General features: G+C 47.6%; 1 protein-coding gene across 7 annotated transcripts in view; it reads left to right on the top strand.

Annotated features, from left to right (window-relative positions):
- Window positions 1–27,950, top strand: part of PAX5 (paired box 5) — a 100,377-nt gene that overhangs the window by 61,622 nt on the left and 10,805 nt on the right. For 4 of the 7 annotated variants that reach the window (XM_072359660.1, XM_072359656.1, XM_072359655.1 and 1 more), the window contains one exon: window positions 17,336–17,437. The exons of the other annotated variants lie outside the window; for them this stretch is intronic. In XM_072359660.1, the coding sequence (XP_072215761.1) occupies window positions 17,336–17,437 (102 nt within the window). The remainder of the gene's footprint in view (window positions 1–17,335; window positions 17,438–27,950) is intronic. 7 annotated transcript variants of the gene reach the window in all.

Below are 27,950 nucleotides of genomic sequence, written 5' to 3'. Positions count from 1 at the left end.
CTCTTTCAAAGGCTTTTGATGAGGAATCTTGTGTTTCAGAACAGTTGTTGCTTCCTTATCTTTCTTACTGGTCATGACTAACAACTTTCTGCTGTTGCTGTCTCCTTAGTGCTTGGTGAGCAGACTGCATTTCTCAGAGCACAGCTGGCTATAAATTGATGCTGCAAACCTTCCTATGTATTTCACCTCTGTTCTCCTTCTAACATCACATACGCTTGAACAAAAGCTCTGAATGTTGAATTTACTTGTTCTCGTTGAGTATGTGGAACAAACTTTATGAACAGCTAGCCTAGAAAAACATGTTGTTGGTCTTAAATGTGACAAGCTGAGATCTATAACAAAAAACACATTTTACCAGGCATAAGTAAAAGTAGGTGTTTATATCTCTACTTTGATATTGCCGTAAACTGTTCTAACAGCAGCACTCATAAAACTAAGATTTAGAGAAGTGCATGAAAACCCTTTTTAAAACCTGTGCCTTTGGATATATTTTCAGGAAAGATATTCAGACTCCTGTTTGCCATTTTTTCCTTTGTAACCCACACCATAGCAGTTCATCTCTGGAAGCACCTAGAAGCCCTGGGCATGCTCTGAGCCCACTGATGTTGTGCATGTACCATAGAACTGAGTTCTCCTCTGCTCAGAGGCTTTTGTAACAATCTCAGGGTTTACACAGATCCCAGAGGCAGACAGATGTAAGCAGCAAGCCACACTTTTTGTCCATAACAAACAAGGCGTGTGAATTACAGTGCACTTGCTGGCACAGTTCTCATCATAGTTCTGGACATAGCTCTATTTTTTTCCCACAGATTAACTGATGTTTTTAGTCAAACCTCTTTTTATTATGTCAGGGCAGAGAATTCAGATGAGAAGGCACATTTATCAACCCCATTTTTACTCATGACCAAAAGCTTCTGCTATCGGTCTTGCTTCTGTAGTAGATGCCACTGAAAACTAGAGGGAGTTGAACAATGATGTACAGTAAACAAAAATTGTTTTTAGTGCAAAGTCCAGCAAACATTTGCATAAACATCATCTAGTCTGCCTTCCAGGAACATTTCTGTTGTAGCAAGTGCCTGAGACTCCTGGGTTTCTGGTGTGTTTTTCCTGCAAAGTACTTTTTGTTGGAGGAGGAATGGCTAACATGAATTCCGTGGTTTTTTTCTTCTTCTTGAGATTCAAAGTGTTGAGTTGCTTTTCTTCACCCTTTCTGAAGGCCTTAGCTTTTCTAGTTGCCTCCCTACATCCTCTCACAATAGAGTCTTATATTCCATCCGAGTGCCCAACCCCTCTTTCTGTGATCTGCTGACTCTTCCACTTGGGCTTGTCCAGCAGCTCCCTGCACAACCATGCAAGTCTCCTGGCTCCTTTTCTTGGCTTCCTACCTGTTGGGTTGCTCAGATAGTGAGCTTGGAAGAATGAATGCTAACCAACTCTCTTGGGCCCTTCTACCTTCAAGTACCCTGTCACGTGCGATTTCCAATAGCAATTGCTTGAAAACATCAAAGTTGGCCCTTCTGAAGTCCAGTGCTGTGATTCTAATCGGTATTCTGTCTGGCCACATAAGATCCTGATCTCCACCCCCTCATGGTCACTGCAACCAAGGCTGCCCTCAGCCTTCTCCACTTCAGCCAGACCCTTCTTATCAGTGAGAGTAAAATCCAGCAGAGCTCCTCTCCCAGTTGGTTCACCCACCATTTGCATCGGGATGTTATCATCAGTGCACTGGAGGAGCCTCCTGGACTGTGGCTGGCTGTCTGAGCAGGCCTTCCACCAAGTACCTGGGTATTAAAATCCTCCGCAATAACCAGGGCCTGCAATTGCAAGGTTGCTATCAGCTGCCTGTAGAAAGCCTTGTCGAATTCCCTGTCCTTATCCAGTGCGGAGTAATAGACACTCACAACAGCATCACACATGCCAGCCTGCCCTTAATTCTCACCCACAAACTCTCAACCCACTCCTGGACAGCACTCAATACACAGCAGATGCTCTCTCACGTAAAAGAGCAACTCCACCACCTTGCCCTTCTGGCCTGTCTTTACTGAGAAGGACACAGCCATCCATTAATGCAAATAAATCTGATAGCTGAGGTTCTAAGTGAACTATAATCCTAGTCTTTCATGTTTTTCTCAATATCCGACAATGGTTTGGATCGCAAAGCAGTACTGAGAGTCGAGATGCAAAAGATCCTCTGTATGTAATGTAAGATTCCTATTTCCTAAGAAGCTGCTAGAGCAAAACACTGGGGGTATTTCTTGAAGCTGAAAGGATTGCTTTAGTGTTGGCATTCATGCTTCCTGCTAGAATATGCGTAAGGAAAAATGTAGTGACTGCTTCATCCACCAGCTCTGTTGTGTCATGGACCACCAGCCAGACCTCTGATTAAAAAACAACTCAATTTCTTTCCATCATTTTTATGCCACATTAAATATTAAGTTAAAAGGGGAAAAAAAAATCCCTTCTCTTACTGCTTGCCACTGTGGTTCATAAAAGCTCTCTCCATTTGCAAGCCAATGACGTGCCCAGCTCATTACTGCTGTAGTCAGCAGTTTCCAAGCTGCCCGTGATTGTTACTAATTACCTGCAGATGCATTTTCCCTGCTCTCGTTGCTGATTTCAGCATGGTCAGTATCACTCTGAGAGAACAAAGTCGTTCTGAGCTGACACCTTTTCTTGACTTTCCAATAGTGTAAAGGGCAGATTGACAAATCCACAGCCAGTCCTGACTGCAGCTGGCTGCAGCGTCAGTTTGCATTAGCAGCCTGGGAGTAACTGCCAGCCAGCCTCGCCAAAGAACCAGAGAAGTGCATTAAACTGGAGTGGAATCTGACATGAACTCTGTTGTAGTGGAATCTGTATTACTCTGTTAAAAGAAGAGATGCAGAGTGAGTGGGCTCCATGTTTGTTGCTCCATCCAACAAGTGAGGAATACCAATCTCCTCCCATGCCAGGACAGCTCTCACAGCTTTCCTCCCTTGGCTTGCTGCTCTTCCATATCACTACCAGGGTACTGCCAGGTGCCTGGCTTTCAACCTGTGTGTTTGTGCTGATAGAGCTGTACCAATGCGTGGACTGCAGTGCATTTCACAAAGCACACACCTGTGCGGGGAAGGTGGAGACTGCAGAACACCCAGAAGCGATTCTTTGTTCTCCACATGTGAACCTGTGACTGTGCCACAGAAGGAGCGTTATTCTATATGCTCCTTCTTGGGAGGAATCACTGCTGAAGATATTGTTGTCATACGGCCAATTGCGTTATCTTTCCTGCTCATTCCATACACTGGTCAGAAAGGTGAGGGGAAGCAACAAAAATAGGAACAGAGTCCGCTTGCAGTCAGGAGAGCTGTGGAAGGAATCCTGAATGGCAGTCATTTTTGGTCGTCTGCGCTGGTTTGCACTGGGAGACTCGGGCAACCACAGATCATTGATTCCAGGCTTCAGCCTGAATGGAAGGTTGAGCAAATGGAACAAACGTATTTATCTGAGCAGGCTGCCATTTGTGGAGAAATCAGCTCTGCTTGTTCTTTACTGTGGAAGCTACCCCGGTAGTTTAGATGTGGAACATGGTGCCTGGTAGGTATTTCTTCATAGGTGGCACAGGTGTGTGGGTAGCGCAGGTAACAGGAATGCATTTGACCTCCCGTATTTCTACACATTTTGTCAAATTTTTGTTGTTGGCAAAAAGAAGTACTAATGTGGAATAAATGCACGTCAAATGATGGTTTCCTGCTACTCTTCTGCAGTAAAACACTGTCCTTAGCTGGCCTTGTGCAACGTGTTTCTCTTTAGTAGTGCGTGGTCTTACAGGAGAAGTCCGTTTGACTCTGGCTTGCTGTGTTCATCCCATCACACCACGACTGTATTATATGAGCCACTGTTCTTCCAGACTGTTAAATGGCAGTTCCACTTTGTCATTCCTGAACTGAGGAGCGAGATGCTAACAAAGCAGTTGGACAGAAGGGGTTGCCAGAAGGAAATATCACCTGCGCTGTTCAGTGTTTGCAGCCAAAGAGTATTTGGATACTGCAGAAAACAATGAAAAAGTCAGAATGGCTCCTTAGAATCGTAGACTGATCTGATGCCAGGATTGAACACTGATGGTTCTCAGCATTTACCTCCACGCAGTCTGATAAGGAAAACACCTGCATGCATAGGGTGCAGGGCTCATGTGAACAACCCTATAAACCACCCTTAGTGTGGGCAGTCTGCAGATACTTTTCTGTCCCCACAGAGTAAGATTTGGATTAGACCTTTATTTGTCACATAACTCCAGTTAGGGGTTTTATGATACACTTAGTCATGGTAATCCTAACCCAGAGGTGCTCTGAGTTTTTCCAATTGATTCCTGATTAGGGAAGGTCGAGCACTTTTTGAATTGTAAGGGAACAGGATCAGGGCACGCTGAACAAGAGAGCAGTTAATTAATATCTGCTTGTACCAGACTATGCTGGGAAATGCAGTACATGGCCAAAGAAGCTTTTGGTATATTTATTTCACTGTCTGTACGTGTGTTTATGGGACCATTCTTTATGTGCCATAAAACAGGGAAGAAAAGATGAATGTTTTGCTTTTATGTGGTGTTGTTTTCCTCCTACTTGGCTCTCTGTGCCGTCAACAGGGATACCAGTTTTTCAGAGGGGTTCCCTGGGATTCCTAACCTGAGGTGATTGCTCGTATGAATGCCTTAAAGCCAGCGTCCATCTGGGAATGACTGGGAGAGCGCCAGGAGAAGAGGGGACACAGAGGCTTTCTAAACAGTCTGTAAGCAGGCCTATTCTTGCCATCTAAATTAGATATCTTAGAAGTAGAATGGTGAAATCAAAGAGTTTCAAATCAGTGAGAAGCTGCAAAGCTGTGGTGACATAGGTACGGTTTTAAGATAAGCTGTTGAATGCAGTAGGATGAACTCTTCCATGAACTCTGAGCGCATCCCAAACAATAGGCAGCCTTTGCCATGTCCTCTAAGTACTCATCCCACACCAAAACCAAATCACCGCCTCTCTTCCAAACTGAATTCTGTTTTCCACTTGGCAAGAATGAGAAGTTTAACTAATAAATAGTGCTCTTTCTTCCACATGGATGTAATCACTGGGACTGGTGCTCAAAGGAGCACAGAAAGGGCTATTTCTCAGCTAGAGATCAAGGTAGATGCTTTGTTCCAGTGACTATGTGTGAACAGAAAGCACTTAGCTTAAACCAGAGCTACTTGAGCTGGGAGTATCTGCCCTGTGGAGAAGGAGAATGTCATGAATAAGGTTCTGCAGGGAGCTGTTACCCAGCTGATATTTGCTGAAACACCGACAACCAACAGTTTTAAAGCAGCGCTTTCACTAGCTGGATGAATTCCAATTATTTTGATTTCATATTTAATAAAAAATAAAAATAAAATGCAATCTTTAAATTAAAAGCGCTTTCAAAGCGAATGTTTTAAACTTGGAGTTCCAGCTCTCTTAATAATAACACACCATTTTCACAATTTCTTCTTCCTTCTAGCACTGAAACAAAACCAAACAAGAGAGATTCGGGCACCTTAAAGAAAAGGGCTTGTCCCGTGGATGTTGTTTTTTTCTGCCAGAAAACTGCTTTGTTAATTTTTTTGTAGGCCAACTGTAGTAATAGTTGGACGTCTTCTTCTGAAGCCATTATGTTTTGCTGATATAACCGGTCTCTATGTGGAAGTGTTGGCATTGCTTAACCACAATCACCAAATTACACTTTAATTCCTGTTCTGAAGTGCAAATTAACATCGGTAGCTGGCTGGTTTCTAGTGCAGCACCATGCTGGATTTACAGCTCGGTCTCTACACTTAATAGATAAAAGTGCAGATGCATTTTCCAATAATCTATCTGTCACTCCGGATCGGGCCTGTCATGTTCAAAACTTGAAAAAAGGCCCCATAAACTCTGGTGGAGAGGCAGGCAATATGAAAAACAAAAGTGCCGTTTTTAATGTCAGGACACAGAGTATCTGAACCACTGTTATTTTTTTTCCCCACTTTTATGAGTTCTCATCTTGCTGTTCAAAAGCAACAAGCACATTTCAGAAAGCAAACGAGGCCGTTTGCACCCCGCACAGACCTAGGCTATTAATGGGCTCTTTTGACAATGTATAGCCTGACTCCGCTGGGGATTTTGCTGTGGATTTCACTGTTGAATTTAAGTGTTGTAGACATGTTTTGGCACAAAGCGCGTATAATAACAAGTTGCATTTACATAGCACTTTTTACTTACTGATTTTGCATCTCTAATTAATTAAATCTGCTTCTCCCTTCCCCCCGGTACCACTGTGGTGTGGATAGTAAATACAGTTTTAAATGGAACAGCCATGGTGGAAAGATTAAGACTGCACGGTACCAATGCCCTCAAGCTGGCTCCCAATTGCATTGAGGCTGGGGCTTGTTCTGTAAACACGCTGAGTAATCTAAGCTCTCTTTTGCTTCAGTCTCAAATGCTCTGGAAAAACAAAACAAAACAAAACAACAAAAACACCCAACTGTGCATGCAAACAACTCTGAGAAATCAGGGGGAAACTGCCTTCCTGGCTTTACTGGCTGCATACCCTGTTCGTGTTTTGGACCTGAGTGCACTTGCCCATAGTTTTGCCACTGTCTGCAGCCAGCTTCTGAGGGGCAATGAGAGTTCTGGGTATCCAGAGCTGCCAGGGTGTCTTACAATTATAGAACGGTTTGGGTTGGAAGGGACGTATGAGATCACCTCGTTCCAACCCCATGCTGTAGATAGGGACACCTCCCATTACACCAGGCTGTTCACAGCCCCATCCAGCCTGGCCATGCATGCTTCTGGGGTGGGGGCATCCATAACCTCACTGGGCAGCCTGTTCCAGCCTCTCGCCACCCTCACAATGAAGACTTTCTTCCCAATATCTAGTCTAAATCTACCCTTTTCCAGTTTAAGCCTCCCACCCTGTTGCCATATGTCCTCATATGGCTCAACCTGTGTCTGTGCTTGGGATTGCCCCAACCCAGATACAGGACCTTGCACCCGGCCTTGTTGAACTTTATGAGGTCCAATTCTCAGGCCTGCTCTGGTCCCTCTGGTTGGCTGTGTTAGGCTTTAGTACATCAGTGGCCAATTCAATGCACACGTCTTTTTGTTGCCAGGGAAATGTGTATCTCCAAATTAAGAAAAAAAAGAAAAGGAAAAGGAATAAGAAAATGAAAAAGAAAGGAAGAATGAAAACACTAGATTTGTTATAAATATCAGGTCTTGAAGGGGTGTGCAGAAGTAGGAGTGGTAGCTCACAGTCATGCTTTTCCCCATTGTCAGCAGACGTGGGGGTGCACTACCATAAGCTGCTTGGTGCAACTTGGCAATTTCAATAGGAGAAGCTCTTAAGCTGTAAGCAGACTCTTCTGTAAAATGGGTAAAGCAGCCCTGTTACACTCTTGGTGTGTGTTGTGGAAGACTGCTTTTGTTCTGAAGCAGCAGTGATGTGCCTGTCAGTGCCTTGAGGCACTGCAGAGTCAGTTTGCTCCAGCAGTGGTGGCTGAGGAGATGGCCATGCCTCTAAGTGAGGACTGAGCCCTCTCTGCCCTTCCCTGCCTGCACTGCGCTCCTCAGGTCTGTGTCATCTCCCTCAGCTAGATGCTCTTGCAGATAAACCCTTCAGCCCATCTGCAGCAGCACCCCCAGCTGCATTGTTCCATCCAACCGTGCCAACATGTGGTTATGGAGAGGAGCTTTTTGTGGCAGATGAAATGCAGAAGATGACTTGCTTATCCCCTTGAAGTAATGCAAAGTGAATTAGCTGTTGTTTGATGTCACCTGAGGGTTTAGAAACTGTATGGTTATGTCTTTGCTTTCTCTGAGCACCCTCTCAAGCTAACCAGCTGCCTCCCTGCCCTGTGTGAACCCTGGGGGCTGTGAGGAGGCCCCGTGGCTTTGTTCAGCATCACATTGCAGCTCTGCTCCCCATCATCCAAATAGCTTTCCTGAAGGATCTCCTTCCTTTGACCTATGTAATTATTCCTGTTCAATCTTTCTTCGTGTTTTCTTCTAATTATTTTTCCCTTTCTTCTCTCCCTGCCTTTTTTCCCTAAAAGTCCACCAACTTCCCTTCAGAGTATTAAGGATGTGAGTGAAATTGATGGCAGAAATGTCTCCAGTCTTTATGATGATGAATGACTTTCACTGCCGGAGCTTTTATTGTCTGTGATTTGGGATAAAGGGGAACTGATTTATCATGGCTGACTGTCATGCCATTTAATACAGTTATAAATCCCAGCCCACTGACTGGCATCAGAAACCAGGGACCTCATCTTCCCAGTCTCACACCTCCTTTCATTTCCCAGCTTCTTCCCCCCACAGCTGCTTACTCACCTTCCTCAACTGTGCGAGGGGAAATGCAAACCAGCAGAGCTCACACAGTGATGGTGGTGGCTGAGGGTTGTGGCAAACCCTGAGTGTGTCACCCAGACTGGGGTGGGCTGAGAGCCCTCCTGCCCTGGGGAGGCTGGTCTCATCCCACACGTGCATGGCAGGAAAGGGGTTTGTCATCATGAAATCAAAGTTCCATCAGCTGTTTTAAACATGCAAACAGCCCTCGGAGAGACATGTTGCTGCAGTTTTCAAACTGCATTTCAGTGATGTTGGTGTCGTCCTCCTCGCTGAGACAGAGTACTTGTAGTTTTTGAGCAAATAAGCCAGGCAGGAGTAACACGGTGCTGCCTCTTATGACTGATCCTGCAGTCAATATGCAGAGCTTTTTCATTCCCAGTTGCTGGTGAAGGACAATGGGAAGTGTCAGTGCAGGGAGAGGAGCACAAAGTGCATTAGCTGGGAGGGCTTGCCATTGTTTCCTGCTTGGTTCAGTGCACAAACCTCTGCCCCAGTGGCACGAGCAAATGGCATTTCAACTCATGGAATCAAGACTGGAAAACACCTCTGAGACTGTCAAGTCCAACCACCAACCCACCTCCCCGTGCCTGCTGAACCACTGAGTCCCTCAGTGCCACACTTCCACTTCATCACCCCCATCCAAAACTTATATGGGCCGCCTGTTCCAGTCCCTCATCGCCCTCACATCGAAGATTTTCTTCTTAACATCTAAATCTACGCCATTTAGTTTACTGCCACTTGCGTGAGTCTGTAAGCTCTGGTTGTGGTTGTTATTGCCACAGCACCAGGAAGCCATGCTCAGCATCGCACCTTGTGCTGGGAAAGGCACAAGTGCACAATGATGTAGGAAGCCAACAGAGCCAAGCTGTTGTTTTCACAGTGGTGTTTAGAGCTCTGCATGCGCAGGAGATGAAGGAAGAGCAGCACTGTAGAGATCAGGAAAGGAAAACTGGATGAACTTCGACCAGCCGCTTAAACAGCGCGCAAGAAAAATGCAATTGACTCTTGAAGTGATTTTTTTTTCTTCCAACAAAAGGAAAGAAAATGCTTCAATTTTGAACAACAAAAACACTTTGATGAAAACGCTGAGATATTTGGTTCTCCGTGTCTTTCTAAATCTCCACTTTCGTTATCATACATAATCCAGATAACATTTCAGTTTTTCCTCTCATTCCAGGATTAAAACATCCCGATTGAAGTGTTAGGGATTTCACGCTGGGTTGTCAGTTTGGAATGTGGTTACCCTTAATTATGACTTTAAAATTTAGAGAAAATATGTTTTCTGCGAGGTGCAGGAAGCTGCTGCTAACATTTGAGAAACATTGGTATGTTGTACTAAGGGACATGTCACAGTGGGCAGTAGGTGGGAGGTTGGACTAGATGATCTTGCAGGTCTTCTCTAACCCTGGTGATTCTGTGATTAGCAGTGACTGGAAATGTCTCAATCTCAGACCAGTTCCATATGCAGACCTTAAAGTGATGGAAAATGTTTAGCATGGTTTATCAGAGCTCTGCAACCCCAGGGAAGATGCTGTGTTTGTTTTCCTCTGTGCTTAATGAGCAAGCAGGGTGGCTGACTGCCTGAATACCCGCTCTGTTCCTACTTGTGACTCTGGTTGTGTGCTGTGGACTCTATCTATATCAGTGTCTGCTGGAAGGACTGTTGTTGTTTCTCAGTACCGAGACGTTCTGCCAGGAGGTAGATCTGGCTGGAGAGAGATTGGTGCCTGGCTGAAAATGCCCCAGCCTTCAGAGGCTGTGCAATGAACTGATACATACTCTGTCACTGGTACTGGTGTCAGTGAAAAGTGCTGAGGGCCCAGCTTGGAGCTGGCAAAACCTGTGCTAAGGCAGGTTTGCGAAGTTCCTGTGTCTCTCCTGGGGGCTTGCTTTCCATCTCCTCCTTTCTGCTCTTTCTGCTCCCCAAAGCTCTCTGGATTCGTAGGATCACAGAAAGGTTGGGTTGGAAGGGAACTTAAACCCCCACAGTTCCGTCCCCTGCAGTGGGCTGGTTGCCTGCCGCCAGATCAAGCTGCCCAGGACCCTGTTATGGAATCATAAAATGACTTGGGCTAGAAGGGACCCCAAGGATCATCAAGTTCCAACTCCACTGCCACAGGCAGGGCCACCAACCTCCAGGTCTGGTATTAGACAAGGCTGCCCAGGGCCCCATCCAACCTGGCCTTCAACACCTCCAGGGCTGTGATGCCCATGGCTGGCTGCCTTGCAGCGCTCCGGCAGCACAGGGATGGCTGTGGATGTGGCCTTGCAGAGCCTGGCTGTGCTATTCTTATTTAGAAGCATTGCTGTGTTGCAGAAAGGAAACAACAATAAAGGGAATATGTTGCTTCTGCGTGCATTAAGATCACTGATCAAACCACATGAGATCCCATTTCAGACATAATGTGCATTGGAGGGCAAAATTAGATTGAGAAGTAAATGGAGCCTAAAATTTCCATAGCTTTATTCGTCAGAAGGCTGTTTCATTGCGTGGCTTAATTCTCCTGGTTCTTTCATTCATTGCATGTAGCACACTGGCTGGAGTGCACTTTAGGAATAATGGGATTTAAAGAAATCCACGGCTAATGTGGCGGTGTCCGTGAGGTGTGTGAGGGCCATTCTGACTGAGGCTGGAAGGGGAGCTGGAGTGCAGAGGAATTCACCCTGGCGCTCAGGAGGAGTCATTGCTGCTGTTCTGGTTTCTTTTACACTTCCTGAAGTTCTGAACGACGTAGAATTGTTCTTTATTGTAAATTACACTGCGCAATGAATGACACTTTTAAGAAATGGTATTTCAGAGGCTTTAGGTTCTGCAGTGGTGGTAAGCCTCTGTCTTTTTTTTTCCTTTGTGAGTTCTTTTTTTCCTTTTCTCCTGCCGTTTTACATGTTGTTTTGACAGGAGGAGGCTAACTGGTCTCTTAGATAAGCAGACATGTGGGTTTTTTTTTGCCTTTGAATGCAACACTCGATGTCATTCCCAAACTATCACAGAAGGCCAAGCAGAGCACTTCACCTACAGCGAATCCCTTTTGAAGCAGGGAGAACTGCAGGTCTGTATAATTGGCAGCAGTGCTGTGGATGGGGGGAAGCGTGTTTGTGTGTCTGTCCCACCTACAGATTTATGCATGTGCACACGTCTCTGGGTTGCGCTTCCCTTGTCAGTGAGAGCCACAGAACCAGGAACAAGCCGTGGCTTGTTGCACGTGGCTTCATTAATTCCTACCTGTTAATCGTTTGCAACAGGAAAATGCAGAGGAGCTGTGCCTGTTGCAGGCAGTGTTCATGGAAGTGTTTGTCCCCTCTTTGCCATCACGACACCAATTCTCAGATTGACCATTTGTGTTCATAGAGAAAGTGCAGCTCAGCTCCGGGACTCATTGATCTATCTCCATCAGTTCCAAAACAACTTTTTCTGTCTACTCCCAGCAGCTCACATTTTACATAGTAAAGTCATTCCAGTCTTGAACGTGTCCTGTCCCTTCCCTTTCCTTCCCTTTCTGTGATGGCAGTGGTCAGATGCAGGTGTTGGCACCTTTAGGCTGCGGATCCTGCTGCGAGGAAGCAATAAGCTTGTCCACAGCCACTGTGCCCATTTGTTCTGTACTGATCAGAGCATGTTTTCCCCACACATCAAGGTTTGTGACAGTCCTGAGCAGCAGAGATACCTGCTATGAAGGGCAGCTCTGGACTCCAATAGACAGACAGCTGTGTCTGCCTTGCAGGTGAGACATAAAATAAACCCACAACTGCAACCCCTGTTTCGGAACAGTGTGCTTAATTTGAATTTTATGGCTTTGATAGCAGATTGCAGTAATGCTATCACAAAGCCTTGCAGCCACAGTCACAGTGGACAGTGTGATTTCAACACCTCCTCCACTAATCTTTCACCCACTGCTCCCTTTCCCTGGCTGCTAATTTCACACAGGCACTTAAACATGATGGATAATTGTGTTCTGCTTATCAATGTTTAATTTAAGGGCTGTTCCATCTGACCTGGATGCCCTCTGCAAGAGCTATGCCTCATTATTGATTTCATGGTCACACCTGTGACATTACCTGCTTTGTAGGAAGTAGACTTTGACATTCCTGTGAGGTTTTGGCAGCCAGAGATAATTGTCAGAAGAATAATCGAGTCAGCAAAATCATTACAGGTGATCTGTGTGTTACCACTGTTTTATCTGCCTCTAATTAGGCGCAGGAGTGGTAACTCATAGCAGTAAGCATGCTGCAGTGGTTTTGATGTCTGCAAATAGAGCTCGATGAACACAGGAGGGAAGTTATTCATTAACAGCTGTGTTCCAGCTTGTCCAGGTCTTGTGCTGGGGGCATATCCTTTCCTGGAGTAAGCAGGATGTAGAAATGATCATATCCAGACTGCAGGCTGGGGTGCAAAGTCTGAAGCGTGCTTAGGATGGAGCAAAGGCTAGCATGTGCTCTTGGTGTCTCTGGACGGAGCAGGCCTGCTCTGCGTTCAGCACGGTAGAGGAGACTGCAAGGCAGAGGATGGGGATGGGGACATGGATGGGGAGCAAGATCCAAGGCTGCTGCCCCATCTTTCATCTCCTCCCGACTTTGCAAGTCAGCTATTTCATCTCCTCCCTACTTTGCAAGTAGGTGACAGGTCCATCGAGTCCATAATAATCACTGACGACAGCTGGGTTTTATAATTTCATTGCACCTGTGGGAAAGGACAGAAGAGGATTCATTCCAGCCTCCTTTGTTAGCTGTAACCAGGTTGGGAGATGGTAACAGCAGAGGTGCTGTGTTGTGTGGAGTACAGAACAGTATGTCATATGCAGTCACGCTGGATTCTTTTTTCAAGAGGAGCTCATCTCCAGTTGAGGTGCTGCTCTGCTACTGCCAGTGTGACATGCATCCCAATGGGTTGGGGCCAGCGGTCCTTGAAGGCCTGTTCCAACAGAAACCCTTCTGGTTCTGTGAGTCCCTCGAGGTCTTCTTCCTGCTGACAGGGTGGTGAGGTCAGTCAGAATGTTTTCCTTACAGTAATGACTGGAGCAACAAGGGTGGTAGTATCAAAACCTGCACTTGGCAAAGTGCAAAGAAAGAGCTTGTTGTAGCGGGAACGAGGTTTTTCAGAGAAAAGTCAGTTTTGGTAACGAGTTTGGCTTCTGTGCTCCCTGCTCTGTGTCCTGCCTGCTTGCAACCCTGCCTGCTTCTGGTTTCCAGCAGAGGAGCGCTGCAGTGCTGGGCAGGACGTGAGGCGTGCAGCGCCCCGGGTGTCCATTTCACAGACCTTACTGTGTGAGTGCATCCGTGGCATGAGCAAGTGCACGCGAGGGATTCCCCAAATGGGAAAGCTGGTTCTTACTGTACTGGTTATCTATTCTCTGCTTGAACCTGTCTCTGGAGAGGTGGGACCACTCTGTGAACCCAGTGCATTGCCCTGTCTTTGTGATGGCAACCTCAGCCTGCTGTAAACGTGAACAAGCGTGTGGGTGATGATGCATGGACAGCCCGCAGGGCTTCTTGGGGAGGAAAATTACACCTCCTCTATTGCAGAGAGTCTGTTCTATTGCATTGGCACAAGGGCTTCTGAGCTAACCCCCAACACCTGAACCCTCTGCATTTTCTAATGTGTCCTTTGCAGTAATTAATTACCTCTCCAGTGCATTCATTTCTTTCATACTGTTACTGGCAATCAGCTAGATAAAGGGAAAAAAAAAACCAACATGTTGGTGCCCTGTGGTATTGAAAGTGAAGGGTTTTCACACTGTCAGGGTAATGAATTCTGCAAGGGTTTGAAGTACCTGAGCTTGGGGAAGTCCTTGTGTCATGTGTCTAGGAGTGACAACCCCCAGTGGTTAATTACTGCCATGAATGAGACTTGAGCTGATAGCAAAATGAGATAATTTCATTAGTAGTTAAGTATGAAGTTAATTGGACTCGCATTTACACACAGCAGTGTACAAAGACACAGTTGGAAATGCTCTTCACCTCTTTTCTTTAACAGAAGGTAAGTAAAATGAAGAATGTTTCTCAGCCCCCTCCCTCACTTTTTCCTCCCACTGTGGTTTGGGGATGAGGGAGGCCGTTCCCGCTGCATGCTGCCAGGCTGTTATCTTGTGCAGGAGTGCAGACCTGCCCACGTCCGAGTGCTGCTTGCCGTGCCTGCTTGGGGAGGGTGTTGCTGACCTCTCCTGCTGCTGGTTGCCGAATAATTTCTTTTCTGTAAGAAAATTACTTATTTGCACTTTTTTCTGGGAAATGATAATTTGCTCTCGGTGTGAGCACGCTGTCAGCTCGCAGTGAATGGAAGGACGGACATTCACTGCGTATCTTCTGTGTGCAGGGCCAAGCACTCTGACACACATCTGCAGCCCCTGGTCCCACTGCGCCAGTTGATACTGTTGTTATTTAGCATCATTATATTTTACTTTCTGGAGGAATGTAGAATGAATTCCTGCAGGAATAAGCCTCAAAATGATGTGCAGCGTTTCATCCCTGTAGCAAGCTCAAGATGGACACGTTCACAGACTGGATTAGGCCAGCGTGCTCCTTGTTGCAAGATACTTTGTTGGGAAACGTCTTCTAAATGTCACATTACTTGGCATAGTGCGGCACCTTAATCCAGCAGACTTGTGACAGCCTGCTAAGGAAGTAGTGATTTTTTTTTCTCTGTTGAAGAGATGGAAAAGCCAGAATCCCCTCCAGATGTGGTCCTCTCCTAGTCTCCATCTTGGCTTTTCAGAGGGTGGCTCTTTGTGTGGCATTGCGACAAGGGCTGTGGGGTGCAGATAATCCTGCATTCATGTTTTTCTGTTCAAACATTGGGTTGACTGCCATTTTCATCCGATGCCGGTCAACCCCCTTTGAACTGGTCCCCGGTTTAATTGCAGTTCTCTTCTTTAATTGCAAATCGTAGAATTATAGAATGGCTTGGGTTGGTAGGGACCTTAAAGACCATCGAGTAGCAATGTGGGCAGAATTGTCACCTACTGAAACAGAGTGGATGAATTTTGCCTTTGTGGAAGGGCTGGGTGAGCAAATCCCAGGCATATGATGGGTTGGAGCCCACACTGAGATAGACTTCAGGGTACCCCCCAGTGACAGGAAGGAGCCCTGTGAGGAGTGCTGGAGGAGGCAGCAGGGTCTCCTATGTACTGAAATAGCACAAGAGGCAGTGAGGTAGGACCCCGGAGTGCAGCACACTGCTCTGAACATTCATCCTCAGAGATCAGTTGGACGGAGTGATTTCATGGCCTTCGGGACTCACCCCCTCGCTGAGAGGAACAGAAGCAGTTAGTTATCTGCAGAATGTAACCAAGTGTGTGTCAGCTAATCAATGACCTGGTTTAGGCCAAGCATACCGAGTCCATTACGCTGCTCTTGCCTTTCAGTTTCACTTTCCTCTTGAGGAAAAAAGCAAGTCTGTTGGTGTCTCCAGCTGGCAGTGCAGCAGTGGTGGGTCTTGAATATCTCCAGAGAAGGAGACTCTGCAAACTCTCTGGGCAGTCTGTGAAACTGAAGCAAGCTGCAGCCTGAATGATCTCCATGCATGACTTTAGGCTCAGTGGCATCATCCAGGTGACATTTGAGCCACGCAGGCCAGGGGACAAACCAGTGCTGCAGGTGGCATGCAGAATAAGGTCCCTTTATTCCTCCCCTGCCTGGAGATGAAGCTCTCTGGTAATGCACACCAGTACAGGACAGCAGCTACAGGCCCTTCCACAGAGTTCCAAGGTAGATGTTACTGTGTGTATGATTATTCTTTGAAGGCAGTTATCCTTGGATGAGTGATGTATCCAGAGATGTCTTCACAGTACGAAAGGAGACCACAGAGGGGCTTCAGAATTTCCTCTCTGAGGAGGGTCTGTCTGCAATGGATCCTTCCTGGTACAATTCACAGAAGCATCCCTTTTTCCTGGTGGGCTCCAGATGTAATTTCGACACAACAAGCTGGAGATTTCCCTGCATTCCTACTGCAGCCTTGGAGCAGGAGGTTGGCTGGGATCTGCACCATGGGAGATGCTGTCTTGGCTGGGTGCAGCCATAGTTTCCTTGATGGCTTTCACAGTATCACAGAATCACCCAGGTTGGAAAAGACCTCAAAGATCATTGAATCCAACCCAACCATCCTACCCTAACTAACAGCCCTCCATTCAATCACGGCCCTGAGCATCACATCCAGATGGTTTTTACACACATCCAGGGATGGTGACTCAACCACCTCCCTGGGCAGCCCATTCCACTGCTTAACAAGCCCTTCCGTAAGAAGTTTTTCCTGATATCCAACCTAAACTTACCCTGACACAACTTAAGGCCATTTCCCCTTGTCCTGTCACCACCTCAGCACTCTGGGTGGGGAGTATGGTGAGGTGGGGGACAGCACAGAGCCTGCTTTCTGCAGCGTTATTTGTGTGGGAAACCTGTGCGGACCCCAAGGAAAGAAGGTTTCCCTAGCATCAGTTAGGAGTGCTGCATCAGGCTGTGAGTACGGCTGCTCTTTTGCTGGAACAAAAAGAGATTACGTCATGTCTCAGTGTGTGTGTGTTTGTGTTTCCCTAAATGGCTTCAACAGAAGACCGAAAGAACTCCCTTATCATATTTAGGTCTCTGCGATGCCTCAGATCATACACTGTGCATTTCTGGGGAGTTTTCTGGGGAAGCGCCATTAAAATCAGCATTATTTCACATTTTTGTTCTTTCTGACTTGACAAAGCTGAACTTTGGAGAAACTTGGGAATAAAAGGAGAGCACTTGGAGTTCAAAACAGGGCTCCTTCTCCCTGCAGGGATCTGCTTTTCCCCTTCCAAGCTCTCACGTTGCCACAGCATGATGGCAGCTGATAGAGTAAGCTGAATTGTTTCTCCTCTCTCCACCGAGCTAGCAGCTCCTCGCTGACCCTTGCAGAGATGTTCTGACAAACAGGCGGCTGCCTTCGCAGCAGTCAGGGCGGTGCAGAAGCATGTCTGCCAGCAGTGATGCTCACGTGGTGATTTGTTGGTTTGATTCCTCAGGTCGCGAGCTGGCAAGCACAACCCTCCCAGGATACCCACCGCACGTCCCCCCTGCTGGACAGGGCAGCTATTCTGCCCCTGCGCTGACAGGAATGGTGCCTGGTGAGTCTGCAAAATGAAGGGGGGGTGGAAAGGTGGCACTGCAGAGGACAGCGTGGCGTCGGTGGGAGCTGAGTGCTCAGGCTCCTGGGTCTGACAGAGCTTGGCTTGCCTATGTGTCACATAGTCTGTGTAGTGCTCGCTTGGTACTGGCTGAGGATGTGCACACAGCTCTGTGCGGGATGGTGACACTTGGGTGCTGGCAGCAAGCAGCTGGTGAATGCCTGAATGCCTGGTGCTAGAAAGTCTGCATGGACTTGCTCCTGTCTGAGCATGGGAAGGCCCAGGTCCCTCATTTCAGCCTGAAGGAAACAACAGAATATATCCCCAGGCTCTGCTGGCTTTGATCTGTGCATGACAGACATGTCTGTCTACAAGGGAAAGAAGCATTCCGAGCCCCAAACTTAGACGTTAAAATTCATAAATTTGGGCTTGAATCATGGAATGACAGAACCACAGAATGGCCTGGGCTGAATAGGCCCACAGTGCTCATCCAGTGCCAAATGCCAACCGCCAGACCAGGCTGCCCAGAGCCACATCCAGCCTGGCCTTGAAAGCATGAAGGGATGGGGCATCCACAGCCTCCTTGGGCAACCTGTTCCAGTGCGTCACCACCCTCTGGGTGAAAAACTTCCTCCTAAGACCCAACCTAAACTTATCCTGTCTAAATACTTAATGATTTGAAAATGAATGGTTACTTAGAGATTTTCTTTCTTCCCCCTCCCTGTTGCTTTCCAAGCTCTCAAGGTCTTCTGAAATAGTCACTTTGGAGTCAGCAAGGTCAGACAGTTATTGAAGAAAATCCCCCAAATGGAATTTCATACACAGTCACACGGCTCCAGGAGGCGGTGATTTGGAAAGCAACACTCTCAGTTAGCAAGCAGTAGTCAGTGGCAGTTATTTATTGTCCTGGCTATTTTGGGATTAGTATTTTTTGTCCCAAACTGATTATATTCTATAAAACGTGTTCCAGCAGATCACTGAGAAATTAAGAAGAAGAAACAGCCACCTTATTTGTGCAGGTTATGGAAGCAAGATCAGAGGTTAAGTTGAAATAATTTTTGCTCATGAAATATATTTTTGGAAGGTTCTTCATTTCTTGTAAAAATAAGATGTGAAGATGTGAACGCAAGTTTGAAAGGTTTGTCTCCCTGCTGCATGCTGTTTCACAAGGACACGAAGTTACTGAAAAGCTTTTCCATCCTCATTGAGGCTGTTCTAACTTCAGAAGCATTGCCAGCTGCTTAGATCAGCTGAAGGTCTGCACTTCCATTAACTTTTTAACACAACTGCAAACTGTAGTTATGCCTCAAGCACTCGGAGCACCAGGGTCAGTTAATCACACGTGTGTCAGGTGGGCTACCGAGACGTATGAGCAAACGAGGGTGCTTACATACACAGCTTAGAGATGTAGCACAGTGAGTGGGAAGCAGGGGCCAGCTCTGTCAGACGTCCCTATCCTGCCAGTCCCCTCAGCTCTTGCTTGGGCTCTCCTCTCTCTTCACCAGAGCCTGGAGCCCCTGCTTTTCTTGAGGCTCATTTCACCACTGAGGGTAAACCTGGGTTTAAGCAAAGAAGGTGTGGAGGAGATTGGCCTTCCCTGGCATCTGCAGTGGGAAGCTTACCTGTGGGAATTTCAAACAGCTTATGTGCAGGTGAAGGTGGTGATTTGGAGGCTTGTAGAAACCTTGTGGGAATCTATTGCCTTCATTTGGACCACCAGATACCCAATATGCAGCTCTGAGTCCCTGTCACCTCCCAGTGGCTTCACTCTTCTATTTGTTGGGTGTGGGGAATGGATGTGTCTATGGTTGCTGGCTGTTTGGGCGCACCTGCTGGAGCAGGACACAGAACTGCGAGAGTGATGGTCATGGCAGAGCTCAGCACAAGGAAATTCAGAGGGGGTTCAGTGATGTACAGTCATCTGAGCCAGTTTTCCTGGGTAATAGATTTTATTTTTAACTACACATAGGCCTCTGTGACCCGTTACACTGAATAACTGCACTGTTCCTCTCACTGATTCCTTTAATAACAACCTTCTGCTCCAGCTAGTGTGAAGGTCAGCTGCAATTTCTTCAGGTTTGCTTTCTCATTTAAGTGAGAATTTGCTAACTAGCATCCCAAATGCCTTCCCAATTCTTCTTTGCCTCTTGTCATTCGCAGGGCCAGTCTCAGAGCCTGGCTGGGGAGAACATTACAGCCCGAGGGCTGACCCAGTGGCAGCTGTCAGATCAGGGCTGGGGCCACAGAACTTCTGTGGTTGTTGCCTTGGCCAAGCCTGTGTGCATTTGTTTTTACCTTTTCATGGGGATTCATTTCATGACCTGCCGCTTCCTTGTGATAGTTTTCAGAGCACCTGCCAGAAATGTGCTTCCTTGATAAGATTGTTAATTATTAGCCACGAGTTTCTGCTTATAATTAAGTATTTGTGAGAGAAAAGTACTTAGAGGTGTGGGAGAAACAGATCCATGGTGAGATGTGAAGGGTTCTGTGCTGCTTGCTGCAGACATTGCTTGTGTTGCAGTGAGTTCATGGGTTCCTCACTGCACTGCTGGTTCTTGCCTCATATTTGTGGTGTCCATCTCATACAGCATGTGTGAAATGTGAAGGAAATGTCTGAGCCCCTTGCTGTTTTCACCAAGCAGGCGTGGAGTCAGCTCCTTGTTCTCTTCTCGCTGTTTCTCCCACCTTCCTGCTTTCCATCTGAACAGAAAAGGCTCCCTGCCATCAGCCTGTCCTGACTCTCCATCAGCAGGACCCTCCCACAGGAACATCTCCCCTCTTCACCTGCTGCATGGCCACTCCAGGCCCTGTTACATGCTATGGCGTGGAGCTGCTGGTGGGTGGACAGCTGGATGGGAAGGCAACTGGTGGGATGGCTGAGCTTGGAGAGCAGTGGCTGGTGCCAAGCTCTGCCTGCATGCTGGCTACAAGCACAGCACTGTGACATGCACCCAGGGCTCCATCCTATGCAATACCTCTATCCACACACAGGAGGCACAAGGCAACAGCAATACATGAAACAGGTGAAGATAGGATGCATGGGAAGGCTTCAAACTTCCACCCATCTGCAGGTCTTCAGATGCCCGGAGAAGCTGTTCTGTCTCTGTCTTTGTGGGTTTTCCAACCCCAGGCACCTCGGTCTGGCTCCTCGCTCACCACGCTGTGTGCAGGGCCAGGAGACCTGCTGCAGCCTTGTGCAGGAGAATCACCCCATCATTATCTGACTTGTGTTTTGGTTACTGCTCTGCAGAAAACACACCACAGAATCAGGAACTGATGAGCTTCTTTCTGGCGCAGTGATCAGAGCTGTACCAGGAGGTCCCTGCCTGAGAACCAGTGGTGCTAGCAGTCCACACAGATACACAGGAGTGAGAGTTCTGCTCTGGCCCAGAGCTGCTGTTAAACAACAGAGGTGTGGATCACCCTCAGGATCTCAATGAAGCCTTCTGGCAGCTGCCTTGTCACAGGACAGAGCCTGATAGCTCCATAAGGACCTGCAGAACTTGCCCTCCACCCTTCTCCCACCCTTGAGCACGGTGCCCTCCTGCATCCCCGAGGTGCAGCTTCTGGACCCACTCAGACCTGCCGTCTGCCTGCACTCTGTGCCTGGCTGCTCTGCGCCCAGCAGCTCAAGCTTGCCCATGCAAATAGCTCTTCTGGCCTCTGTTTTCAGAGGTGCTCAGATAACAGCCCCATTACCCTCTGTGTCTTTTCCCCTCTCTCCTCTCTCCTTGTCTTTGGGAGGAGCCCTCTCCTGTGCCCTCCCTTCCCCAGGGCTGTCATTCACTCTGTCCTCCAGGGGCCCTAAGCAGGGGCTGACAGGAAAGGGTACAGCATCCAGAATAGCGATGCTGAAAATACAGTCATTAATGGGACTCCTGAAACCCAGATGTCCTTTCTGAGCACCGGTAATTTGTTTTTAATGAAAAACCACGCAGTGACCCTGAACAAATGAATTTCCTTTATATGAAGTCCATGTGCAATTACCCAACTAAAAGGACCTGAAAACACTGACATTCAAAACTGGTCTTTGAAAAGTATAAAAATAGCAACGGTGCCACCAACAATTTTTCATTAAAGAAAGGGGGGGGGGGGAGGGGAGGAGGGGCTCATCCTGATAAGCAAAGCAGAAAATAACGTTGGGAACAAAAAACAAAACAAAAGGAAAAACCGCATGTTTATTAAAAGACTTTTTCCTTGTGATTAGCTGGTATCGAGGCAGACAGGCCAGACTGTGTATCTTCTCCCTGTTTGCTCTACTTCTCCCATCTAATCCTGGATGGAAAAACTCCCTCTCTCAACCCGCTCGGTTTTACACAGAGCAGGTGCACAAATGCTGTGTTGTGGCTGGGATCAAAAGGCATCAATGAGTGAGCATTGAGCCTCCAGGGATGGGCTTCCCTGCAGACTGAAAGCTTTCAGTCATTGCTATCATCATATATCTGTGTTGTTTGTCCTGCCTCTGCCCGCGCCAAACTTTTGTGACGGTGTGAAGCAGTAGATGTGATGAGAAGGGAGCTGGGAGGTAACACACTGACAAACAGGGTCTGACAAAGAAGTGGCTATGTGTGGTTTGGTAGAGGGCAGCAGTGTCAGAGCCGGAGCGGTGTCCTGATGGACTGCACGAGGCTGAACTGGCTGCTTTACTGGAACAGGGGAGCTGTTGCCATCAGTAAAACAGAAAGGAAAATCAAGCTGTTTTATTATGAAAAGATCTCCCAGGAAAACAAGGAATGAACCTTGGCATTCCTTGAAAGCAGCAAGTAGTCTCCTTAGAGCTTGGTGATGATTTCTGAATCTGTTTATCAGCAGCTTTGCTTGCTTTATACTCTGATTTTTATCCCTGTTCTGATTATTGTCACTGACTTTGTGCCATCCCGGCTTTGCACAGCTCTGGTGCTCATTTCCATCCCCCCCCCCCATGCCCTGCTGTGCCCTCTGCAGCACTCATCTGGTTGGGGCTCCTGTGGTCCTCATGCTCAGCAACGCTCCAGTGTTGCTCTGGTGGACAGGTGGCTTCAGGAAGACGCGTGCATTCTGGGATGCTCATTTTGGATACTCACCTGTGGGGATGCTCTCAAGGCAGAGAGCCTGATCAGGAAAAGGAGGTGCCACGGGAAATAGTGGCAGTGCTCCTCGAGGCAGGGGGAAGGTGTGATGCTGGGGGAAGTGCCTGGTGTAGCAGCCTTGTAGGTTATCCGAAGCTGCCAACTGGGGAGTCGCATTTCAGTCTGAGGACACTCGGGTAGTGCAAATGCAGCCATCATGCAAAACGCCCCTGAAACACCTTTATGACCCTGGAAGCACACAGCAGCTTGTCACAGCATCTGCCTTTAAAGCCAGAGGACCACTGCTAAGAAATAGGAAGTACTGACACTTGGGATGTTGGAGGATGTCTTTGCTTCTTAAGTGAGCTTACTGCCTTCTCCCAGGTTTAGGTCTGCTTCACATAGATGCCTTCCCACTGTTCCGTGGTCTCAGAGAACAAATTCTACACAAGCTTCATCACATATGATGAAGCAAGCGATGCAGCATCACGCAAATCTCAGTGCAGAAACAGACTGAAGATCAAACAACGAATGATTAGTATGTATTATTATTAATAACAAAGTACTTAGGAAACTGATATATGTTTATCTGCTGCTCATGTGCATTTGGAGTAAAGGGCTGCCAGGATCACAGAAGCACAGAGGAGCATTCTGTTCTTCATCTTTCAGATGTGCATCTTCCGCACTTGGACAGAGCATACACAGAACTGATGCAGAAGCCATACTGACAAGGACAAGAAGGTGAAGGGTTAGGAAGGAAAAGCCGACGGCCTCTGGATTTTCTGTTCCCAAGCAGGTTTCCTTCCTACAGCCCAGATCCTGAGCAAGGCCCATGAGCCTCGGTGCCCTTGGCTTTCAGGGCGCTGCTGATAAGAGCAGCTGGGTACGTTGTCCCAGGCACCCGCACGGTGATTCCAGCTCAGTCCGCTGCGCTGCTTCCCTTTGCTCCAGCTGTAATTCCTGCCTCCTCCCTTTGAAGTGAAACACTACGCATAACTAAACATAAGTAAGCAAAGCAAAGTGTGTATAAACAAAAGGTTCCGTATTTAGGAGTGAGGAGGAGGAGAAGAAAAAAAAACATATTGTATTGCTCCACTCTTTGGAAATTTCTATGAATTTGTAATAACAAAATTACCATAATTTGCTCGTTAACGCCGCTAGATCAGTCAAGCATTGTTCCAAACACGCAGAAGCTGCTTCTGGCTCCGGGTCTGCCAGCGAGCTAAGCACGGTGAAAATTAGCATGCAAATAGCTCTAATTCGGCGGCGAGCTGTCAGACCCGCGTTCGGTGCCTCGTTCCGTCTGAAATGCCTGACAGCAGCGGCTCAGACAACACACCCCCCCTCCAAAGGAAGACCCAATACGGAGGCACCGAGGGGCACCTCCTGAGTGACAGCCCGGCCGGCTCCGCTCTGCCGGCCGCGGGGCTGCTCCGGCTGCGCGGCGGTACCGGGATAAGCCTCGAGTCTCACGGGCAGCAAAGCTGCGGCTTTTATCTCTTGCCTCGGAGCTCACGCAACCGCAAGGAGATGCTGTGGAAGCAGTGGCGAGAATTTAGAAAGCCCCGCTGCTGTTGGTTTGTTTCTAATGCCATTAGAAGTTTTCCTATCCCGTTTCCTAGTTCCGGGAGCACTGTGAGCACAGTGAACTGAGCCTCTGCCCCAGCACTTCCAACAGGAGGTGCCTGCGGATGGAACGCTGGGCGTTTGTCTGTTGACCGTGAATTGCATGAGCCCGGCAGGAGATAGCATCGGGGAATGCTCAGTGCAGGGCTGAGCAGCAGAGCTTGCCTTTACACGGTGTCGGCTCATTCCCATTGAGACTGCACAGCAGGACGCCAGCAGGATCCGCTGATCTGAGGGGCTTCCTGTGCTGTGCTCCTGCAGGGCCGTCCTGTTGGCTTCTGTGTGTGTGTGTGTGTGTGTGTCAGTGCCGATTATCTGCCGATGGAAACAAAACACAAAGTAACTACGAAAAAGCTGAACGTAATGAGGAAGCCACGAGGCCTCGGGTTTTGGAAGGCCGTGTTTTGGATTAGCAAAGCGAGGCACTGAAAATCCAGGGAAGGTTCTTTTGTCCTGAATGCAGCCATTGCTTCCCAGGCGTGCAGGAAGGGCTGCCAGCTGAGCACACACTGTATATGCATGCAGGGCTGAGCTCTGCTTGTGGTGGAGCTCCTCAGACCAGAGCATCAGAGATGTGAGAGCATGGAAAATGCTGTGTGAGTTCTGAGCCTTCACCTTTCTGAGGTTATAAATGCACCGCAGTTACAAACAGCAAATCGTCTGCTCTACAAACGGCAGGGTGTGTCTGCCAAACAGTGTGCTGGGAGTGACAGGAACAATAATGTGGGTGGTGACAGTGGAGGAGCAGACCAAATCAGTCCTATCAGACAGGAGGGTTTCTGACGCGCTGTGTGAGAGTGCTCAGATCCCAAAAGGAGGCAGAGGAAAAAAAACGTTTCATGGCCCATTGCACCCAACAGCAGAAGGAGCATGGCATGGCTGTTGCATACCTGTGCCATGCTGGTTGCACTCTGCTGTGCACCAAGTCAGCCGCGTGCTGCCATGATAGCAGCAGTCAAGCAGCACCACACAGGGAGCAAGGGTCTATACTCTGGTCACATCCAGGCTCTGCAATTGGCCCGTGCTCTGCAGAATGCAGTTTCTTTTCAACTTGGAGTCTCAGACTCCATCTAGCATCTCCACAGCCTGCCCTTAGCAGCCCATAGGAAGGATATGCTTTGCATGCATTTTCCCAAGCCAGGGTTTCTATTTATGCTTAAAGATGCACCTGACTGTGGGGCTAGTGTGAGAGTGCAGATGCTCATGCGGCTTCACAGTCTTAGAAGGTGCTTGCCAAGTTAGTCTGCAGTGAACGGGCTGTCTCCCGTTTCTAGTGTCCGTGTTGCCGGTGGAATGCAATTGGAGGCTGGAGAGAAGGATCTGTCCCTGAGCTCCCAAATTTCTTCTCTTTGCAGCTGCAGGAGGAGCACAGCAGCGGTTTTATGGGAGTCTGCAGCAGACCTCCTTCAGAATCTTAATTCTGACCTCAGCATCTTTACCACTTGCTGGACTTGTTTTCATGGACTGAAAGCTCAGTTTTTCATGTTTGCTGTAGGGAGTTTAGCGGCAGTTAGGACTGTCTGAACTGAGAACCTTCATCTTGCAGCGAACTCACATAGTCACAAATTGATATCTAGACCAGACCTTGAGAATTAAGTGTTCTCTTTCCAGAAGTTTCCGGGTGCATTGAAGTACCAATAAAACAAGTCGAATGTCAAGACATAAGAGTAGATGACAGTGCAGTATGATGCGATGTGATATCGGTGTGAAAAGAAACTAAGGAATGGAGTAATGGAGTGATGGAAAGAAAAACAAATCAGGTGAAGAATTTTAAGCAAGATCCTAGTCAAAATGAAGGAGGGAGTTCTAAAGACACCCCATTTCCATGTCAGCACTTTTGTCGGAGGGTGTCTTTTAAAACAGCCTCAGTCAAACTGTATAAAACAGTATTCGTGTTGGAAAACTGTTCTGTGTTGTGCACCTCTATCAGGCAATTGTAAGTATATGCACAGAGGGATGTAGGTCAGAACAGCCAGATGAAGCATCTCATGCATGTCCTGCTCACAGGGACATGTACAGCTCTTGCTGTGCCAGGAGAAGAGAAAGAACCAAAACAGGTTCCATTAAGGCGTCCCCAGAAAGAAAACATTCACCAATCTCTAGAAGCGCTGGATGCTGAGTATTTGCATGTTATCTGTCAGCTGTGGCTGCAGTAAATTGTGGATCAGTCTCTACACTGGCTGGAAAAAAAAAAAGTTGTGAAATTTAAATGTATTCCCCCTGACTGTTAGTAAAAGCAGCAGTGATCCCATCTGGTGTCTGCTTCACAGTAAATCCCGTCAATCCTTGGAGTTTCAAGCATTGGCAGCAAAGGTTGTTTTGCACCACAGCACCTTTCCTGTGTAATAAGAAACTCCCTGGAATACGTAGAGGTTTTACTGCAGAATGATGTGTATGTGGACTCAGTGGCAAGATCAACAATGTACAGGTAGGAGAAGGGCTGCTTGCTATGTCCACAAGTCTCTGGGCCAGGGTAAGGATGCTGCCATGTCTTCTCTTTCTCACACGAACCTTCTTTGTACCAGGTATTCTACAAAGGGCTCTTTAGTGTTCAATCCTTTGCACTTACTGGAGCAGGGAAACAAAATGCCAGTGCTCAGCAAGAAGCATCTTGCCCATGGAAGTTAACCCTGGGCAGTCAGGATGTGCCACGGGTTCCTGCCAGGGCACAGGCCGTGATGGCCTTGAGCTTCAGCCTGCCTGGGAGCGCTGCTTGGGAGGCAATGAGGCTCCCATCAGCATTTGCTTTCTACTGTATTCTTATGCTTGGTGCAGTGTTTTGCTATTCCAGCTGTTTCAGGCCAGACCAAGCGGGCTGCAGGTTTCACCCGGACATGACTTAGGTTACAAAACAGTGGATCCTGCTGAGGGTGTTCATCCACGCAGAGGTTTAGAGTAAGATGAGAGGGCTTTCCTTGCTTTTAAGGGGCTGCTGCCTTGGCAGAAAGGGAAGGACACACGTGTGATCTGGTGTTATCTGAGCTGCTGGCCTGGCCCCAGCCAAACATTGGTCCGCCCCCCTACATCCTCTGAAACTGAGGTCTGGAGAACAGCAGCGGGATGTCTCAGAACATACTGGTGTGGAAGACTGCTCTGTGAGCAGTGCACCTTCCTACCCTTGTTCACATCTGTCTCATTAATAAAGACTGCTTCCATGTCAACAGCAAAGTACCTTTATCGAGCAGCTAAAACTCTTAATTTCCAGGTGTTAGAACTCCAACTTCCACATTATGGATATATTGTTACGACCTGTAATCTTAATTAGGTCAATTACTTGTGTAATTCCCGGAAGTAACAACATATTATGCTGTTACAAAGGCTGAAATTATAAAGGAAAGGCGAAGACCAGAATGAAGAATGGAGTGGAATATTTTCATCTGATCCCAACGTGACATTTCAATTACATGGTTTGGAGAATTTCATAGAGTCGTAGAATCATTAGCTTGGAAAAGACCTCTAAGATCATCATGTCCAACCATTAACAGCGCTGCCAACTCTACAGCTAAATCACGTCCCTAAGCACCATATCTACATGTCTTTTAAATACCTTCCCTGGGCAGCCTATTCCAGTGCTTCATAACCCTTCTTCAGTGAAGAATTTTTTCCAGATACCAAACCTCAGCTTCCCCTGGCACAACTTGCGGCCAGTTCCTCTTGCCCTGTCACTCGTTGCCTGGGAGAAGAAACTGACCCCCACCTCGCTATAATCCCCTTTCAGGGCGTTGGAGGGGGTGATAAGGTTTCCCCTGAGCCTCTTTTTCTTGGGGCTGTATGACCCCAGATCTCCTCACAAAGCTTGTGCTCCAGACTCTTGGCCAGCTTTGTTGCCCTTCTTTGGA

The sequence above is a fragment of the Excalfactoria chinensis genome, chromosome Z (genome assembly GCF_039878825.1).
Source record: "Excalfactoria chinensis isolate bCotChi1 chromosome Z, bCotChi1.hap2, whole genome shotgun sequence".
Taxonomy (NCBI): domain Eukaryota; kingdom Metazoa; phylum Chordata; class Aves; order Galliformes; family Phasianidae; genus Excalfactoria; species Excalfactoria chinensis.
The sequence above is the reverse complement of the archived record's forward strand: the minus strand, read 5'-3'. Positions and strand labels throughout refer to the sequence as shown.